At 37.8% G+C, this 22,307-nt stretch overlaps 1 protein-coding gene across 3 annotated transcripts in view; it reads right to left on the bottom strand.

Annotated features, from left to right (window-relative positions):
- Window positions 1–4,218: 4,218 nt before the first annotated feature.
- Window positions 4,219–22,307, bottom strand: part of Xrcc4 (X-ray repair cross complementing 4) — a 203,512-nt gene continuing 185,423 nt past the window's right edge. For all 3 annotated transcript variants that reach the window (XM_038321968.1, XM_038321969.1, XM_038321970.1), the window contains one exon: window positions 4,219–4,691. In XM_038321968.1, the coding sequence (XP_038177896.1) occupies window positions 4,586–4,691 (106 nt within the window). In that variant the 3' untranslated portion in view covers window positions 4,219–4,585. The remainder of the gene's footprint in view (window positions 4,692–22,307) is intronic.

Raw genomic sequence — 22,307 nt, 5'->3', positions numbered from 1 at the left:
CTTACCTGTGTTGCTCACTGTCTGCCGTATCTCATGCCAAGAACAAAACCTAGCACAAATGTTCAGCGACTGCTTGCAAAATGAAGAGATCTAGCCTTCAGTTCTCCAGATGGCCCAATCCTGTACTCTGTGTACAACCTTTCCTGGGTAAACATTCGTTGACTTGAACACCCAATAAATAGTTGCTTGGCTCAAAGACAGAGTTCTGTATTTTATAAATGTGAATTAGAGGCCAGGAAGCAAACCTTTTAAAAGTAGACCTCTGATCTCATAAAACAATATAATAAGGACACCTTTTCTTTTTTTTCTTATTAACTCTTTTTTTAATTATTATTACTTTTTTATTAAAAATTTCCGCCTCCTCCCCGCCTCCTATTTCCCTCCTCTCCCCTTACTCTCCTCCACCTCCCTCTCCAGTCCGAAGAGCAGTCAGGGTTCCCTGCCCTGTGGGAAGTCCACAGTCCTCCTCCCTCCATCCAGGTCTAGAAAGGTGAGCATCCAAATAGGCTAGGCCACTCCAAAGCCAGTACATACAGGAGGATCAAAACCCAGTGCCATTGTCCTTGGCTTCTCAGCAGCCCACATTCTATCACAATGCACAAAACTCAAGTCCAAATGGATTAAAGACCTCAATATCAATCTGAACACACTGAACCTGATAGAAGAGGAAGTGGGAAGTAGTCTACAACATATGAGCACAGGAGACCGCTTCCTACGTATAACCCCAGCAGCACAGACATTAAGGGCAATGTTGAACAAATGGGACCGCCTAAAACTGAGATGCTTCTGTAAAGCAAAGGACACTGTCACTAAGACAAAAAGGCAACCTACTGACTGGGAGATCTTCACCAACCCCGCAACAGACAAAGGTCTGATCTCCAAAATATATAAAGAACTCAAGAAACTAGACTTTAAAATGCTAATTAACACAATTAAAAAATGGGGTACTGAACTGAACAGAGAATTCTCAACAGAAGTTTAAATGGCCAAAAGACACTTAAGGTCATGCTCAACCTCGTTAGCTATCAGGGAAATGCAAATCAAAACAACTTTGAGATACCATCTTACACCTGTCAGAATGGCTAAAATAAAAAACATCAATGATAGCCTTTGCTGGAGAGGTTGTGGAGTAAGGGGTCCATTGCTGGTGGGAATGCAAACTTGTGCAACCGCTTTGGAAAGCAGTGTGGCGGTTTCTCAGGAAATTCGGGATCAACCTACCCCAGGACCCAGCAATACCACTCTTGGGAATATATCCAAGAGATGCCCTATCATATTACAAAAGCATTTGTTCAACTATGTTTATAGCAGCATTATTTGTAATAGCCAGAACCTGGAAACAACCTAGATGCCCTTCAGTGGAAGAATGGATGAAGTACATGTTAGAGTACTACTCAGTGGTAAAAAACAATGACATCTTGAATTTTGCATGCAAATGGATGGAAATAGAAAACACTATCCTGAGTGAGACAACCCAGACCCAAAAAAGATGAACATGGGATGTACTCACTCATAATTGGTTTCTAGCCATAAATAAAGGACATTGAGCCTATAATTTGTGATCCTAGAGAAGCTAAATAAGAAGGTGAACCCCAAGAAAAATATATAGTTATCTTCCTGGATACTGGAAGGAGACAAGACTGCTGGGCAAAAATTGGGAACTTGGGGGTGAGGTGGGAGGGGGCTAAGGGGAGATGAGGAGAGAAAAGTGTGAAGGGGAGGATGGGGAGAGCTTGGGGGAATGGGATGATTGGGATATAGGAAGGGTGGATATGGGAGCAGGGAAGTATATATCTTAATTAAGGGAGCCATTTTAGGGTTGGCAAGAGACTTGACTCTAGAGGGGTTCCTAGATGTCCAGGGAGATGTCCCCAGATAGTTCCAAGGACACCTTTTCTTGTACAGGGACTTTTTCTTCCTTCTCTAATGAATCCAAGACTATATCTGATGTCAGACACCAACTTAAAAATTTTAAGCTGAGTCCCTCACCCAGAACTGAAATCCATTTGTCTTAGAATGAGGATACTAACATTCAAAAACTCAGTTTGGATGCTCACCTTCCTGGACCTGGGGGGAGTTGGAAGACCTTGGACTTAAGATAGTGTAGGGAACCCTGATGGCTCTTTGGCCTGGAGAGGGGGGGAATGGGGATATGGGTGAAGGGGAGGGGAGGGAAGGGGGAGGAGGGGAGGAGATGGAAATTTTTAATAAAAAATGAGAAGGCCGGGCGGTGGTGGCGCACACCTTTAATCCCAGCACTGGGGAGCAGAGGCAGGCGCATTTCTGAGTTTGAGGCCAGCCTGGTCTACAAGAGCTAGTTCCAGGACAGGCTCTAGAAACTACAGGGAAACCCTGTCTCGAAAAACCAAAAAAAAAAAAAAAAAAAAAAAAGAGAAAAAAAATCAGCACAATTTGAATAAAAAAATAAAATAAAAAAAAGACTCATGATGTATTCCTGCTCAGTTCTTACAATTCCATCCGTGGTCTCTAGAACACTTTATTTTAGAACACAGACAGTGGAAACCGTGGGCTTAAACATGGCTGAGCATGGCGGGATCTGAGTACCATGTAGCGCTCTGTCTATGAAGTGCATGAAACAGAATGCCATGCCTTTCATGTCTCCACAAGACATGAACAACCTGTAGGCCATATGTAACCTTTCGTAGCCAACTGAATCAATGTGACACAGAAATGGATGAATATATCCATTGTCCTACAAAGATAAAATAAAAATTTAAAACTTCCAAATATGATGAACTTTATGGATGCTGTTGCCATTTATGCATACTAGTTGCATAATTTTAATTAGTTGAATACCATTTCATATTTAAAAGTCCCTTGGAGAGAGCTAATGTGCATATATCTTAGATTATGAAAGACTTAACAGTATAGCAATATTCTCAGGTGGCTAAGTAAGTTTGTGTTTTAGAAATATATTTTTAATTGATAATTTATAAATATATAGTTTTTTTCTTATGTAAACCATCAGAAAATTAAATTGAGATAAAAATTCCTTTCTTTTTAAAACATTTTTCATAGTCCAAGCTAGCTCATAACTCACAAGGTAATCCAGAGTATTCTTGAATCCATGGCAAATTCTCCAGCTTTAGTCTTCTGAGTCATGGGATTATTGGCATAAGCTATATGTGGCAAAAAGTAGAAATCTCTCTCTCTCTCTCTCTCTCTCTCTCTCTATATATATATATATATATATACATGAATACACAAACACACACACACATATATACACACATACATATTTTATTGCATACATTTGAAACTGAAGAATAAAGAAATAAATATGAGTGCTTACTCATGTAAATGCAACTATTTTTGGTTTGGGGGACCAAAACAAACCAAAACAAAACAAACATACAAAATACATGTGCATGTAAGTATATACATACATATATATATATATATATGTATGTATGTATAAGTGTCTTTATAACTTTGCTTATTAACTTTGGAGATAAGCTATATAGGTGACATTTAAATAACACGAAACCTAAAGTGGTGTTGGATGGTGATGAGCAGAGTGTTGAGAACTAAACCTAGAGTGACCAAGCATTTGGCTACTGAGCAGAAAAGAATCAGCAGAGAAGCCTAAATAGCAGGGGTCCAGAAAAAAGGAGGACCACAGAACATACTCTGGTCCAAAAGTCAAGAGCAGAAAACAGAGTGATGAGTTTCATCAAAAATGCAGATGGCATGGAATAGACCCAGTGCCAGATTTGACAACATGCTTGCATTGTAACTTTGATAGGAAGGAATGGGTGCTCAGCTGGAAAGAAACGATGACAGATCGAGTGGTTAGGAAGTAGGATGGTGAACATTAAGAAGAAATGTACCAGTTTTACTGGTATTAGATTTGACATGATCTTTGCTTTCAAGGAAAGCCTGAAAAGGTTATTTTTTTTTTGTTGCTTATTTTGTTTGGTCCCCTAAATGGTTACATTTACATATGTAAGCACTCATATTTCTTCCTTTATTCTTCAGTTAAATGTGATAAATTTGTTCCCGATTTCTCCCCTCTAAATCCTTCCACATACTCTTCAAGATGTTCCCTTCCCAACTTGGCTTTTTAAAATAACCCACTAAGGCCAATTAGTGCTGCCAGTGTGTGCATGGGTACCGGCCATCACTGGAATGTGGGATGCCCATTAGTAAGTACTTTAGAAAGACACGTTACTAAAATAAAGAAAAAGTTCAGATAAATAAGGTTTCTCTAAGAGCACAAACTTTTATTAACTATTGAATTTTCAGATTATTTACATACAACATTTTATATGTGTCATCTCATAAGTAAAACTTTTCAAACATGTTGTTTAAAGTGCAATTCAAAAAGATCTGGGGACATTTAAAAATCTTTTATTCTATTCCCCAAAACTTCCAAGAGTCATTAGAAAGTCACAATAATACTTAAAGGAATATGATAAATGTGTCATTTGGAACAAAACTCCAATTTAAAGGACAACCTGAATGCTTAAGAAAACGTCAAGTTGAAAGCTTGTCTTTTCATTTGAAAGAACTGGATGAAGAACATAGCTTAATGAACGCTGAAGTCGGGTTCCAGGGTTTGTATCTAATCAAAGATATCTTCTGGGCTGCTGTTCCTCAGGGTTTCTAAAGACATGTCTGCAGCAATAGCATGCTCTTCTTTCAAGGTCTGAGGCAGTGAAGGGGTAAGCCTAGAGGAAAAAGAAAGCCAGGAGAGTTATCTTTTAGGTTTTTTTAAAATTTCTATTTTATCTTTATTTTTTCATTTATTGAAAATTGTTTTCTTAAACCTTACATAATATATCCTGATGACAGTTTCCTCTCTCTCTGGACTTCCCAGTTCTTTCCCACCTCCCTCCCATCCATATCTACTGCCTTTGTGGCTCTCATCAGAAAACAAATAGGTTTCTAAATGATAATAATAAAATAAAATAAGATAAAATGAAAATTAGCACATTGGGTTAGGACAAAACAAATGAGTAGAAGGAGTAGAGCCCAAGAGAAGGCACAAGAAACTGGGAGCCACTCATCTGCACACTCAAGACTTTCATAAAAACACTAAATCAGAAGCAATTTCACACACACACACACACACACACACACACACACACACACACACACGACCTGTAGGGTAAAGGGGGTGAAAATTAAATAAAGTTAAATTTAAAAAAGATAGATTTAAACAACAACAGCAGAATGAGTTGAACTTCCAAGGATGTCGGGGGTTCATTTTCCCTTGGCTATATACTACTGGGCATGCAGTGTACACTTAAGAGTAGTTTGCTCCCCAAGTGAAACTCCATGGAGAAAACGAAATTTTCATTTGTAAGCAGTTTTCTATTAGACATAGCTTCTGGGTCAGGGATGGGGGCATGTGTCTGGTGTGGGAAGTCCTTCTGTATATGTGTTGCTTTTATTGGTTAATCAATAAAGAAGCTGCTTGGGCCTATGAAAGGGCAGAATAGAGCAAGGTGGGAATTCTAAGCAGAGATAGAGGGAATTCTAAGCAGAGATAGAGGAGAGTCAGGAGATGCCATGTAGCTGCCAAAGGAGGCAGATGCCAGAACTTTATCTGGTAAGACATAGCCTTCTGGAGATACACAGAATAATAGATATGAGTTAATTTAAGATGTAAGAGTTAGTTAATAAGAAGCCTAAGCCAATAGTCAAGTAGTCTTTAATATATTTTCTGTGTGATTATTTTGGGTCTGGGTGGCTGGGGACAAACGAGCAGTTTCTGCCTACACATGTCCACTTCTCCTTTCAGTTCTAGGGCCCCATCTGGGATAGAGCTATGTCCATGCTGCCTCAGTCTCTGTGAGTTCATATGTGTATACATCATGTGGATTCAGAAGGCCTTGTTTTCTTGGTGTCTTCCATCCCCTCTGCCTCTTAAACTCCATCTTGTGTTCTGCAGGACTGAGCACTGAGAGGAGGGATTGGATGGAGACATCTTGTTTAGAGTTGAACATTCTCAGTTCACCCATCCTCGGCATACTGTCTGGTTGTGAGTCTCTACATTTGTTTTACCCATTAATATCCATGTTGTCTCTTAGCAACTATAGTCTCTGATCACACAACTTCACTCTAGTAGTCAGCTGGTCAGCTGATTAATGATGATACCATATCCTGACACATGGGGACAAAATGTACTTGTCCATATCATTTATAGGGTCTACAGTTAATCACACAGTAAGCTAAATTCTATTTAGATGTATGAGTACAGCTACTGCTAAACTGGATTTGACCTCTATATGTAAACACATCTGTGACCCAAGACATAGCCTGTTCACTCCATGACCACCGTGGCCAAGCAAACTGGGCTGGAGGATCACAGAGCTCAATCAAAGTGAATTGCCGTCCTTGAGTAAACCCTTCCAGTGGGGTTCACCACTGAGCCTTAGGAAGCATTGCTCAATATTACCTAGAGATGGCTTCAGGGGTAGATGTGATTAGATCAAATCAATCCATTAATAGAGGTTTCTCCATATTTCCAGTTTCAAAGCCATGCCTAGCCTACTATAGCTGAAAAAGTACAAGGTTGAAGTTAGGACATGTGGGTGTGAATTATGGTATGACTTTAGGCAAGCCAGTCCATCCAGTAGGACTTCAGTTTTCTTTCTGTAAAACTGAGGTGGCATGGCCTTAATAGTGATATGAAGATTAAACTAGGTGATGAAAATGAAAATGTTTGTAAATTCCCACAAGACACACAGAAGCTGTTATTACAAGTGGCTAAATATTGAATAAAGTATTAAGATTTGTTAGTGGCAGAATAAAGGAATAACCAACTGAAATCCAGAAATAAGGGCTATGTATTATTATTTTAAAATCCCTGCACCTATATTTTGTTGCACAGATTATTAAAACTGAATTCATTGCCCAGTCCTCTTTGTTCTCTTGCCTATGCACAATTAACCATCACTGGCTACTCCCAATCTGGGATGGGTCTTCATTATGCTAAGTAAGCCAAGAGCAGATAACCTGATTATGCCAAGATATTAGGCATTAATACAGTGTCAAGGTGACAATTACAACCCCTGGAAATTAACAGGAAACACAGATGTAACTATCATAGCATGTAAACAAGTATCTAAAATGTACTTCATAAGAGAAAAAAGATACTATATAAATAGCAACATATCCTTTACATGTTTTCACACATATACACAAACATATACATGTAGAAACACACACACACACACACACACACATATATATGCTTTCACACAAGTACACACATATACATGCACATGAATGCATACACACACATCTTTTTCTCTGGTCTGAAATGTATTAGTTGCTTTTAGCTCTCTTGAGCAAAAGGAGGACTGAATTATGTCAATTAGGAATCCAGAAGTGGAAAGACCTCTGCAATATTGTTCACTGTCTAGACACTGTACATACCTAGAAAGCAGAGGTCTATCAATTGTGTTTTAAAATATCAGCCGAAGAAAAAAGGAATACTCTGAAGGGACGAGACAGAAAGACGGAGATTCCCAGTGCTACACGTATAACTGCTGTCTGTGGAAATCCTGGAGCTGAACAAACTGAGTTGACCTTTGTTAGGACTGTGAGCCATGACAGTGCAGTCAGGAGAGCACGTGACAGAAACACACAGTTCTCAGGTATCATATCACAGTAACAGAGACAGTTACAACTCTGTGCACAGCAAAGAAACGTTCATCTCTTTCACAAGTGACAAATATTTCAGAGATGTTTTGTAAATTTATAGAAAATAGAAAGAACTAAGAAGAATTTTTCTGTTTTACATTTTTACTATCTAGGAGTCAGGTAGATTTCAGATAGTTCACTGCTGGAGGATGGTTACATAGGGGATTCAGAAGCCAGGGTCAGGAGATCTTTATCTGGGATCAACTAATTCTATGTGCACATTAAAACCATTGTGAAACTTCTTTCAATGGCAGGTTAACAAAAAATGCGTAATAATATCAAGGCTTGCAGAGGATGTCAAATAACTAGATAAAATATTGTTGGTAAGATATACGACATTTAAAATTACTACAGAAAACAACTGGTCAATATCTGTCAAAGATAAGGAAATGTTTCTACCTGTGGCTCAGAAATTCACCACTAGGCAGATACTCAGGACATATATACATACACAGATACATAGATACATACATATGATCATAGAGGTGTTTATTAATAGTGGAAAACTGAAAACTTATATACTTGTCTCTCAACATAGAAATGGCATATCCATTACTGAATTTCTATATAGCAATACACACAATTTTCACAGAGTAGAATACTATATAGTTATACACATAATTTTCGCATTGTACAATACTATACAGGAATACACATGCACAAATCTCAAGTGAAGTGTTGAGCAACAGATCCAAGCATGAAAGCCACACTATTGCATGGCTCTACCTAAAAGTCAACATCACAAAACTACCTAAAAGTCAACATCACAAAACTAAGCAATAGTGATCTTTGAACAGTGATGTATGTGTGAATGTGTTGTGTGCGCACACATGTCTGCATACAGTATTTATCTGTGTACCTATGGATGTTTATCACATCTGCTTTCCCATGAGATGTCAATTCTGGCTATTTCTGCTCCTCCATGACAATCTTTTCAGAGTTCTAGACCTTGTAGCTTTGGAGATATTTATAGAGATGAACAGGAGATTCAGTGCTAGTTTAGAGAGCTTGAAACACCAGCTGGTCATCTACTTGGAGGGAGAGGGAGGTGGGGGGAGGGGTTACAAAGCAACAAAACTCAGGGAAGGCATCTTCAGAGGAGGGCAGACATGGCCTCACAACGGTCACTGCAGTAAAAGGTGAAGGGGGAGAGCTATCCGGAGGAGGGCCTGTTAAAGAGAAAATGCATTGCTGTGGACAATGAAGATTAAAATTGAAGAGACAGAGAAAGGAGCAAAAGGAAATGGAGGAGTGACTCAAGACAGGACTAACAGCTTGAGTGGCTGCCACTTCCACCAACTCTGGCTCTCACTGCAGTGTTGACTGCGGAAGCTTACATTTTAGGTAAATTATTTCACTCATTATTAATTATCTGGAGCTGAGAAGAATAATCTGGAAGGACACTGTTAAGCTTAAGATTTATCATAGAAGGGCAGGCAATGTTTTCTCTCAGGAAGGAAGAAGTATTAAACTCCCAGACCACAGCCGTCACACGTTCAAGCGCTAAAGCACCACCACCCAGCCACCTCAGAAGGACAGCTGCAAGCAACTGTTCTGCTTATGTAAAGAAAAAAATGCCTACACAGTTAAACTTTGTTTTACTCTCTTTCTTCCCCATGGAGTTTGAATGGTGGCACATGAGTAATTGCCTATAAGAACATATACCACACACACACAAATACATAAAATGCAACTTGAGAAAGCCAATATTGACAAGAATTGCTGGGGCATGACAATAATCCTAATGCATGGGAAGTTGAGGCAGTAGGATCACATGTTTGAGGTGAGCCTGGGCTAGCTTACAGTTTACATATCAAAAGTCTGTCTCTAAAAGCAAAACAAAAAGAAGCCAAGTATCTAATGGTTCGACTTTAGGATTCATCAGTTCAAGTTTTTGAGAAAATCCCACAAAAACCAAAGTGGGGAGAGGAAAGAGAAACCCCCCAACAAGACACCACAAACAAAACTGAATCAAATGATAAGGTCCCTGCCAAGATCAAGCAGACAGACCACTCTCACCCTGACTTTTAACACAGCTCCTATCATACATTTTACAAGAACATTGATGAACTATCAAACTCAACTCTATGATTACCATTTAAATAAGATATTTAAATGATGAACTTAAAGATTTGATATCACCAACGTCACTAGTTTATTTTTAATATGGAATTAGTACATAGAGATATATTGGGTGCTAGGATGGGAAGAGTGGCTGACTGATTTCATGCTGACCTTATAAAAACTAAGGCTTCTCCGAAACAAATTAACAGACCGAAGCCTCCATGACCCAGTAAAAGCAGAGGCTCACGCTGTCTGGAATTCACAAGTCTAGACGTCATTTCATTGGCCTGAGAAAGTGAAAGAAGAGAAACAGACTCTCCTGGCAACTCAAGTAGCAAGCAGAGAAACTATTCATTAGTTTCAATTAAATTCATAGATAACTTCTAATACAAACAACCCTGCTGTTTAAACATGAGCAAGAAGAGCACAGAAATGCCCTTTGGAATATGTGACATTAAATAAAACAATAAAAGAGAGTAACAAAAAGTAGTTATACTTAACCCTATAATGCACTTAATGATGTATAGACATTGCAAAAGGATAATTGTACATATTTCCTGTAAAGTATTTCAAGTAAAGATCTGAGAATAGGACGACTGGGGAGAAGTGAGATGGCTCAGCATGTTAAAGCTGCTGCCAGAGAAGAATGATGACCCAAGTTGGAGCCCTAGAACCTATCATAAAGGTAGACGGAGAGGACCAACTCCACAAAGCTGTCCTCTGAGTTCTACAAATAATTCAGTACTAAAACCAACCATTAGCTAAATAGAACCACAATCCCTAAGGAGGGAAGCACTTATACAGAAATTCCATAACGATAAACTGAACACTTGCTAAATGTCTGTGGATAAATAAACTGTTGTGGCAACCAAGCCCATTCTCAGTGGACTAGTTTACACAAGCTTTTCAAACCTGTTTCCTGTAGCTTTAGCTACACTCTGTATTTACTGGATGGAACCAGCACAGGGATGTTTGCTACTGCTGCTCAGAGCACTCCACATGAAACCTTCTTGGGAGGGCTCTGCTTTATTTTACCTGGCACCGCATTTGGCACACAAATGTTCCGGCGATTGCATGTATTAACAATGACAAATGAGTAAATGAATGAGGGAGACAGGATGGAGGAGAAGACCAAGCAAAGCCTCACAGTCCATGCAGCAGAGAACGTGGGAGGAGGCAGCCAGGCACCAAAGCCAGGGCGTTAGCCTACGCTTTCCTCACTCCAAAGTCAACAGCACCCAGACCACACTTGTTAAAGAAGACCATTAGTTAGTGTGTTTCCTCCAGGGGTGCCCTTATTCTCAGGAGGACAGCATGAAAATGGAGACGGTGCGTCTCAAAAAGTTGTCTTGTGGGATGCTCTCTAAAAAGAAAGGAGACATTTAGTGCAAATGTCAGGAAACTATTTTCTTTCACTAACTCCTATAATTATTTCATGGCAACAGTCTATAACAGAAGGCATAAAATTTCTCCTGTAATGACATCTTTAAATAAAGTACAGAATATTGTATGTAGAAAACTAAATTATATGTATATGTGTATTTACACGTGTGTGTGTGTGTGTGTGTGTGTGTGTGTGTGTGTATAAGTGCATGGATAAATATGCTTCTGTGTCTAGAACAGGTCTGGAAGGTTCTGTGGCCAGAGATGGTAGATGCTTGATTAGAAACAGGGATAACTTATAGCAGATAGTCTCCTTAACTGCCAGTATGTATATATGTATATATACACAGACATACACAAAATTATGTTTTAAAAAGTGTTTTAAGAAAACAAAAAGAAAGCTTGTTTATCATGGTTTCTAAATGAGTCTGGTGTTGGGTGCTCTTTTTCTCACAATCTCATCCATTAACATCCCAAGAAACCAGCATTTTCTGAACAGTCAACATTAATTTGCTTCCCTGAGAATACAATCTCTTGACTTGGACTCTAGAATTTATTAGTTTAGTGAAATAAAATGGAAATATAGAAAATGAGCTCCAGGCTAGGGAAGTCTAGTGCTGGGGCAGTAAAAACCACGTAATCAAGATGGTCTTCTGAGCCAGGGATGGAAGTGATTTCTCATGGACGTAGGACCAAGGATGGCTTCCCACTGGTATGGAAGGAGCTGCTTTAATTCCTGTGGCTGATGCTACAATTCACATAATGTGGCACCTTAGTTAGAAGCTTGGGTTAAAATCAAGATGTTGGCTGGATGGTGCACTCCTTTGGAGGAGATAGTGAAGAAGAAACTCCTACACTTTTCAGCTTTTTAATTCTCCCACTTCCATCGTTGGTAGCAGGACAAATCCTGACATCACCATCGCTTTCTAATTCTTTCTTTCATCTATCTATCTATCTATCTATCTATCTATCTATCTATCTATCTATCTATCTATCTATCTATCTATCTATCATCTATCTATCCATCCTGGTTTTTTGAGACAGGGTTTCTCTGTAGCTTTGGAGCCTGTCCTGGCACTTGGCATTAGCTCTGTAGACCAGGATGGCCTCAAACTCACAGAGATCTGCCTGCCCCTGCCTCCCAAGTGGTGAAATTAAAGGCTTGTGCAACCACCGCCCGGCACATCACCAATCACTTTCATGCTGCGATGCTTGCATTTTTTTCACTTTTCCCTCCTGATTCTACCACTTAGGGATTACCCTGGACCACCCTGGATAATCTAATATTACGTTTGTGCTATTATATAGCCAGCTTATTTGCAACCTCAGTTCTTGCTTCCACACAGTCGAACACATGCTCAGAGTCCAGGGATTACAAATGCAGTCATTCTGGAGTAGAGCATTTTTCTGCCATCATTCCATTGTTCATTTTGTTAGGGCTCAATTGTTGCTTCAACTTACCATGGTACATAGCTTTCAGGAATACTGATTAGAACAGGTGACATAAGAACAATCTATGTAAAGTCTAGAGGTAAAAATGCCCTTGGACTGGTTGAAAAAGGCCTCTGACATATTGGGGAGTGCTGAAGGGGAGGGGAGAGGCAGGGAAGGGAGCAGAAAAAAATGTAGAGCTCAATAAAAATCAATTAAAAATATTAAAAAGAGAGAGAGATGACCTAAAAATTGCAAAAAATACATGTTGGGTCTTCATTAGAGATTATTGGAATTAGAATCATTGACACAGGGTGGCCAGAGTTGTTTTTACTTTAAATTATGAGTGTACAGAGTGACTTTTCTAAATAGTTCTGGAGTTTATATATTTATATGCTGAAGGTTCCCATTAGTATTTTCAGTTCCATTTTATTGGCATGTTTGAAAGAGGCAAGTGGTGGTTAAATGCATGGTCTTTCAATCCTGTGGCTGTGGTCTCAACAGGAAATGCTGGAAAATTTCTAGGCACACACATCCTTAGAACCCAACCAACAGAAGACCCTAGAATACTGAATTTTCTCTTTCTTTGAGTCATTAAGTTATTGCTCTTTATTACTGTTAAACCTTTTAAAATAATAAATGAACATAAATGTCTTCGATTTGCCTACTGAAAAACAAGTCAAGCATGAAATAAAATCAGCTGCATATATCATATTCTTCTCAAGAGGTGGGGGATACCAGCTCAGTCTCTTAATAATCGATCAAGAAAGAGAACCAATCAGCAAAAATTAAAATAGTCAATCAAAAAAGCTACAACAGTATTTGAAATTACAAAATTCAAATGCATATTTACTCCACAAAAACTGGACACCCATGGGTGTTTACTCATGGGAAATATTCACCTGAATTCTCTAGTCTGATCATGATTACCTTTAAATTAACTTTGAAATATATAGAAATAAATATAATATATAATATTTATATATTATATATATTTATATATTATATATATATATATAAATTATATAAATTTTTGAAATCATCCCCAAATATTATTCTATAAAAAACTTAATTCTTTTAAGTGACCATCTAAAGTATACTTTTTGTTTTTTCATAACAGAAGGTTTGTTTGTCATTACAAAAGAAAAAGGGTGTTTGATATTTCCCATTATACTCCTGAACACTTATCTACAGATGGACAATTTGTAACCAAGTAACCTCAAAGAACTATTGTAATAGCTGGATTTTCTCTATAGCAGGAAGTACAAATTCATCTAGGAGATGTATTTTTTTATATGTAAATGATTTACATCTCAAGAAATGTTTTTAAGGTTTGTTTAAAAATCAAGATGTTTAAACATAAAGCAAAGAAAACCAGCCTACAAACCACAACCTCAGAGAACTTAGACAACAATGAGGACACCAAGAGAGACTTACATATATCTAATCTACTATGTAGAAAAAGACAAGATCTCCTGAGTAAATTGGGAGCATTGGGACCTTGGGGGAAGGTTGAAGGGGGTAAGGGAAAAGCAGGAAGGGGATCAGAGAAAAATGTGGAGAGCGTAATAAAAAAAAAATCAATAAAAAATCAGTATTTATTTTTCAAAAACTTCTTGGCCTATGATAAAGACAAATTATTAGATAGTAGTAATCATAAGAACTTAACTAATAATCAGCCCAACCCATGAGAATGTGTTTCTCATACATTCCATACTTCAACATTTTTAAGTCTCAGCTATCTTGTGAGCCCTTGACACAAAAGATTAAAGCCAAATCTTGCATCCTTGAAAATTTTACTACTGAACTCAGCAAAAAATACTTAAAAAGATAATATATGATGATGGTGACATAGGTATAAAGTATTGATTTATAGGGTTTAAAATCTTTGTAAGCCTAAAATATTCTGTTAAGGACATATCTTTCCTTAGAGAAGGCCCATCCATATATGTATGTATGTACATATGTATGTTGTATGTATGTATACATAATACAAAATACTACATGAGTAATATTTAGGAAAGTTACCCATGACCACAGAAGAAACACTTTGCTGTTTGTGATTCAAAGCAATTGTTATTCAACAAAATAATTTTTTGCCACTTTAAGCTATTTTAAAACAAAATAGAGTTAATTGATAATACTCAGTCCACTGAGTATTAATAGGGAATTTTGATATGTGTTCTAAATCCATTTTATTATACTAACATATTAATAGGTCCTTTTATTCCAGAATATCTCAATGTAAATATGCAAAATTTCAGTGAGAGCTAATAAGCCATTTCTACCATTGCATGTTTCTCCTGGGTACAACATTCTATTACTGTATGCTCAGGATGGAAGAGAACACTGTGGCTCTCAGGTTCCATCCAACATGCTTACCTTTCTGTGTTACGTCTCACCTTGCTTTATTTTCTGTTCAGCTACACATATCTTTTATAGTAAAACTGTAATCTAGGATTTGACACAAATAAATCAATACTGTATTTTCTATCATTCTAAGAAGACTAGAACTTCAAGTATAGAACTTCTAGATCCAATCTGCACCACATCCATTTTTCTGGTCGGTATCTAATACAACTGTTACAAATACTTCAGAAAATTCAAAGGAACTAATGATTATACTTTATGCCTTCACCTTTTGATATTTTAATGTACATCCTTTAAAACTTATACCTATATATATATATATATATATATATATAAAATTTTCTTTTATTATGATACTATAAAATTCCTTATAGTACTTTCTCTTAATAATTTATTGGAGATGACCTTTTAGAAAATGGCAGTTCTGCACAACTACTTTTAACAACCTCATAATATTCTAAGTATCCTAAAAACAAAATTGATTCTTCTTTTAAATTAACTTTTTCTTATTAGTTAGTATGTATGTAGTACATGTGTGTGTTAAGTACAGGTGTGTGGGCCACAGCACATATGTGACTATCAGAGGATATCTTTCAGGAGCCATGGGTTCCAGGAGTGTAACCTGGGTCATCGGACTTGTACAACAAGCCCTTTAACATACTGATCTGTCTTTATGGCTCCAAAGTGACTCCTGATTAATAGTAAAAAAAATACAAACAATTTAAATACTAATATAAACAACGCTTCAATTAACACCAACTATACTAATTTTAGGTAATGTTCCTGTGACAAAAGTCTATCTCTAACTAGAAGGGTTGAATGTAAATGAATTCCTAAGAGTTCTTACTCCTAGAATGCTATAGAAGAAGTAGAGCTGATGAAAGTACCATATATATTTTTTTCAACTGAAATTTAATTATTTTTAACATGGTACTATTTTGATATGATTATCATAGAATGATGTGAGCTGCACAAAATTATAAAGAGTAGGAACAAATACTACAATAACATCACATAAACCTGAAAAGGAGGAAAAAATCTCAGAGGAGTGGAGACAGTATATAGTCAACTGATGCATATTACTAACATAGAGGATGATTAAAACAGTCTTTCAGTTTGTTTTTGAAGACTACTGTTTTTTCCCCACCATGTCTCTAAATTCACAGTCACAACAATGTTCTGTAGATTCTATAAGCACCATTCCAGAATGACAGCTTTATTCATTTTTTAAAATTTTATTTTTGGGATAAAAATATGTTGGCCTTGAACTCACTATGTACCAGAAGATGACTCTGAGTTTCTGGCTCACTGCCTACACCTCTTTACAGGTGTGTACCACCATTCTTGGTTTTGTGGTGCTGGAGATCAAACGCAGGGCTTTGGGCATTCTACTAAGTGGCTGATTGATCCAGATCCCCACATAACTTTTATTTATTTATTTTCCTGAAAAACAGATTAGCCTGTCTTTCCTGTTATAGATGGTGTTTATTATCTATTTATACTTGTGTGGAGGCAATTTTTTTTCATTACACATGAAATGAAGGTTATTATTAATTTTGAAATAAGATACATAGATTTTCTTCCATAGCTTGTGTCTACAGGCTTCTGACCTGTAGATGAATAGATGAACTAAAAACAAAATGCAACCTATTCTTTGTATTTATCACAGTGCTCAAATATTTATCATAAATTCAAATATGTATGATAATTTGACATCCATCAGAGAACATGTATAACTGAAATAGTACACACAATAGAAATTGTTTACAACCTTTCTCTGTGTAAATGAAGAGAAGTTTTACATGCCTGTGTACAACTGGAAGCGTCCTCCCACAGTTTCTTTGGGGTTGGCTGGTTTGGTTGTCTTATGCAGTACTTCAAATATTATGGAAATGCAACATAAAGTTTCTTACATAACCCAGGTGAAAATAAAACCACAGACAAGAGTTGTCCGCCAAGGCCTTACAACCTGCAAGTGGCCGAGTCAGTGGTTGACTCCATGCCCTGCCATTCCCCTCATGATCATAACCATTGCTTCTTTCTCAGCTTTCCTCTTTGCTTCAACCTTTGTTCCTGTTATTATGTGTTCAAATTCTACCTAACAAATATCAGCTAAAACTTTTACATCCTTCATGTACAGTACAATGTACACTACAGAACTATGTTAACATATTGCAAACTTACTGAAAAAAACATGGCCATGTGTTATCTTGCTAACTGTAATGTATGAAATTCAAACCAGGACAATTTATATGGCTAATGCCCCTTTAATGCAAAAGGTGCTTATGGCCACATTATAAATGCTATTTTTAAAAGTCATTAACATACCCATCTTGACTGACAAATACTTAGCAAACATTCACGGGAGAATTATGCATTACTGGATGTTGTCTGCATAATATAAAGCTGACATGGTCACTGCCTTCTTTGAGCCTACAATCCAAAACAGATGTCATGCTATGAATGAATACCAAAAGATCAAGGTGCTTTCACTGCATCTGCTCAGTGATAGAAAAACATTTCATGAAATGTTTATATTATATTTCACTACAGAGCAAATTTTGTGTTGTGTGCGAATGCATGTATAAGAATAAATTTTCCATTCAAAAATTTCTAAGGTACAAATTTTATAAATGCAACATTTTGTCTCTCTAAGAAATCAAGACTTCACATCTGTGCATCTAGGTCTTTATGAGAAGAATATAGTTGTCAATCACCACAGAACAACCACTGTACACATGTGTACCAGATGCGTCTATGTAAAATAATCCAGCATGTTTTACAGATGAATCATTGAAAACATAATTACACACCAGTCCTACTTTATTAGCAACAGGTCGACATGACAAAGCCATATGGTATAATCTATCTAGAAGTCACAGAGAATTTAAAACTGGCTACTTAGAGATGTTCAAGCAGTGACTCTGCTTGTGCTGTTCTGCTTTTTATATTTGTAACAAAGTAAGTGATGATTGTGTTTTCAGTAAGATATCTTTGAGGTAGGCATGTGTTGCCATCTCTTATTAGCAAATGTTATACCAATAAATTTACAATATATTACCTTATTTTGAGCAAAATGAAAAGTTATGACCACAAAACTCTCACCTATATAATGACAATTAATACAAAAATTCATTATTTGGTATAAATTATTACGGATATTTTATTTCTTATATAGTTTAAATATTGTCTATATATAATACACATAATTTACTTACAATAAATAGATATATGTTGACTTACTGAAGATGAACAAAAACAAGTAAACTTTGTCAGGAAATGTCCATACTTTATAACATCAACCCCTAGAACAATAAAAACTACTCTGTGTTTAATAAATCTCTTTGGTTATTTACATAAGCAGTTTGCTTCCTTCATTTGTTAGAAAACCATGTGACAAAAATATTTCTTAAGTGGAAGTCTTTTAAGAGTTTAATTTTCTGTCTCAAAGAGACTATTTAAAGCAAAGAAAAGCACCACACCAAAAGACTGTACACTCCCTCTCTTCCCTCCAGCCCTCTCATGGTGCCCACTTTCAAGATGACAACTCCTTTTCCTCTGATTGTATTTGTTACATATATACATAAATGTATGCAAGAATATTTATAAGTATGACATACTGTGCTGTTTTTGTTGTTTGTGTGTATAATGTTTCAAGGCTGGTTATGATTGGACACAGAAATCAAAGGATTGTTTGGAGCCCAGACCTAACCAATGGATAGCCTTACATCACAACTCCTACATCTATGCCACAGGTAACATAATAGAAGAGATGGTGATAACAATGTAAGGGCCAGAATACTAGAAAGTCTGCTGTGCAGCAGTCTTTGCTAGAAATGGCTACACAGACCAGACTGTAACAATAGCAATAGCAATAGACATGTTAACCAAATCTTTTCCTATGGAGCATTTTATTTGGAAACTATACCTGGATGTTACACTGCATCAAAAAAATTGTGAGAAATGCTGCCATACAACTCACACTTCAGTGTTAAGAATTAAGAGACGGTTCTAAAATGACAGAATTAAAGGGCAGATTATTGAATCTACCTTTAAACCAAAAAGCAACTATTAATCTCAAATATTTTACATTTGGATGGATTTTTGCATATTGATAGAAATTTAAGGTTATTTTTGTTATACTGTATATGTGCTTCTACTCAATGTATTTTTGTATACTGTTACAAATTTAAGATTATTATTGCTATACTAAATATATGCTTCTAGTCTTAAGGTATTTTGTATATTATTACAAATTTAAGATTATTATTGCTATATTGTATATATATTTCTACTTTTGTTTAAGGTACTATACCTAATTAGTTCATTTTAAAATGCTGTATGTAATTAAGAAATATAGGTTAATAGTTAGCCATTTATAATAATCAAACTAGTTATGTTAGGTATGTTTTCAAGAAAATATATATTTTAGATTGATAGATGGTCTTCACATACTTCAGAGATCTACAAATTATGGCATTGAATACATTTAAATAACATAAGGCTTTTTATGACAGTGAGACACGTCTGCCCATGGCGGCACCAATATACTTCAAAATAGGATGATGGACATCAAAGGATCTCTATGTGGTGTTTGCTTTCTTTGTGGCAAAGTTATCCATTGGGCAAACAGTGCTTTTGCCTTGACTGTTGACAGTATTTTGTCCAAACTGGACAAGAAGAACACAAAAGATGATGACTGCTGAACTTTGCCAAGACAAGGTAGGAAAGTTCCTTCTTCTCAGGAAAGTCTGTCAGATATTTTAGACTTGAAGGCCAAAGATGGCTGCCCCAGTGTTGTAGAGGAACTTTGACTATTCTGTCAGCTAGCTGATTCTATCATTACTGAATTGTGGTAGTTGCTTGCTCTGTACTTCCTCTTTACTAAGATAATATATCCTACTAGGGTCTCTGATGGGGTTGAAGAATAAATAGTTATAGTTTTATAGATTTCCTTGTTACCAAATTCAGTAAAAAAACTTACACAAGAGATATAAGGTTTATAAGGTTGAGAAACATAAAAGTTTAAGTTATTTATCTAAGAAATGCTTTTAAGGTCTAAACAGATTTGCTTAGAATTAGGTAGAAAGTGGTTTACATATAAAATTTTGGACTCAACAATATAGGATAGATAATAGGGTAATTTTTCCACATTTGGCACATACGATGTACTGGACATTGTGAATGTAATTCCAATCTGATAATTGTTCTTTGTGGAGACCCAAAGAAGTGAGTCTAGTCTACTATGTCTGAAGGTCAGAGAGTTTGAGCTATTCAAAGTTGTTGACAACAACGGTCACTGCACACCCTGACCTAGGGTGTGGTTACTTTCTGTTTTGGACATTAAGATGGCCCATAGAGGTAGATCCACTCCACCCTCACCAAAGGTCAGAGAATTCAAGCATACTTCTGTTTTTTCTTTTGAAATAGGAGGTTTGAGATAGGGAATAGCTGCCTTCAGGATACTTGGTCTTGGGTGGGTTCACCATTAGACTTGAATAAAGGTTTCAGCTGTCTAATTCTTTATTAATACTTGACAGTTAAGAAAACTTTTGAATTTTTTTAACTTCCATTGATACTTTGTGGATTTCACATCATGCATTCTGATCCCACCTATCACCCTCCCCACTCCTTCCACACCTGTCCTCTGCCCTTGTAACTTCCTACCAAAACAAAACTAAATTAGAAAGAAAAACCAGACCAAACAAAGCAAAACAAAAACAAAACAACAAACAACAACAAGAAAGAAAGAAGAATTCATCGTGGATGCTGTGGTGTGGCCCGTTGAGGTACAGTCAATCCTTTAGTCCCTTCATCTTCACTTGCAAGTGTTCACTGCCATGAGTCATTGGTTTGGTTCAAGGCCTCTGGCTTCTGCTATACAATCAATAATGGGCTTTCACTGGTGCTCCTCTTGGATATCCTGCTGTCCTGTGTAGTGGGAATCCTAATGTTTTCATCCCCTTCATGTGTTCCAACAATTCACAGAAGGTGTATGTGTCAACTCATAGCCCAGGTTTTGGGTCTGGGCTGTAGTTGGGTTGATCAGACCACCAGCTTTCCCTCACTATCACAATCCGGGTGAGTTCTCCAGCACTGCCTAGGCCAGCCCACCCAATGCAGCCTGTAGCGAGAAGCATGACCAGTTCTCCTGCTCTCAGGCCCCTTGGGTCTGGCTCACCAATACTCACACCACCAGGGCCAACTGCACTGTCTTGTCCAGGCAGAGTTCAGGGCCCTCTCTCTAGATTGCTAGTGTGCTGTCCAAGTGAGGTGCATGCCTATGGTGAGGGTCATTTTTTTCTGACTGTGGGGGACCAGCTCTACTGCTGCAGTATTCAGTGACGGGCAGGGCTAGCAATCCCAGGGCCAGTAAAGGGCAGGGCCAGCCCAGTACAGCCCTTGGATTTCAACATGCTTGGTTCCTATGACCCCCAACATGAGTCATGAACATCAAAACAGACTCCAGTTGCAGCAGGACCAGAGATCCAGACATGGCCCTTGGTAGCAACCCACGACCAGACATCATCATGGCCCTGATGGCAGCACAGGCCACTCAGATCAGTATGGTCCAGCAGCATGGCACAAGGACACTAACATAGTTTCAGGTGGCTGACCAGATCCCGTGCATCTACACAGCCCTTGACAATAACACAGACCACAGACAACAACACAGGCCATAGAAAACAACCCAGACCCCGGCCGCTGTAGAGCCACAGACCCAGACATGGCCCTTGGAGGCAGCCCTGGCCCAGATGATACCATGGACCCAGGTGATAGCACAGGTCATGCAGATCAGTATGGCCTTAGTAGCAGCAAGGCCCCAGGATACCCACATGACCACAGGTTGTAGCCTAGGCCCTAGGCATCCATGTGGCCTTTGGTTGCAACATGAGCCAAGGACATCAATACAGATCCTAGCTGTGGTAGGTAGGACCACAGAACAAGACTTGGTGCTAGGCCACAGCCCAGGCTCAGATGTCACCATGGCCTCAAGTGGCAGCTCAGGACAGCACTGGTATGGCATGGCTCCAGCAGCAGACTGGCCCTTGGACACCAACCTGGCACTAGGTTGGTAGCACAGACTCTTGGTATTGGAATGGCCTTCAATGGTATCAGGAGTTATGGACATCAATTCAGACTCTGGCTACTGTAGAGCCATGGGTCCAGACATGGCCCTTAGTAGTAACCCTGGCCTGGATGACAGCGTGGTCCCTGGTGACAGTGCTAGCAACTTCACTTAGCACTGCCATGGCAGTCACATAGTCCTTGAAGACCACCATAGTCATAGGTTGTGGTCTAGAATTAGGCAGCCATGTGTCCTTTGGTGGCACCATGGGCCACCAGACATTAACACAGACCCCAGCTGTGGTAGGTTCATAAAA

Source organism: Arvicola amphibius, chromosome 3, assembly GCF_903992535.2.
Source record: "Arvicola amphibius chromosome 3, mArvAmp1.2, whole genome shotgun sequence".
In the NCBI taxonomy this organism is placed as follows: domain Eukaryota; kingdom Metazoa; phylum Chordata; class Mammalia; order Rodentia; family Cricetidae; genus Arvicola; species Arvicola amphibius.
The sequence above is the reverse complement of the archived record's forward strand: the minus strand, read 5'-3'. Positions and strand labels throughout refer to the sequence as shown.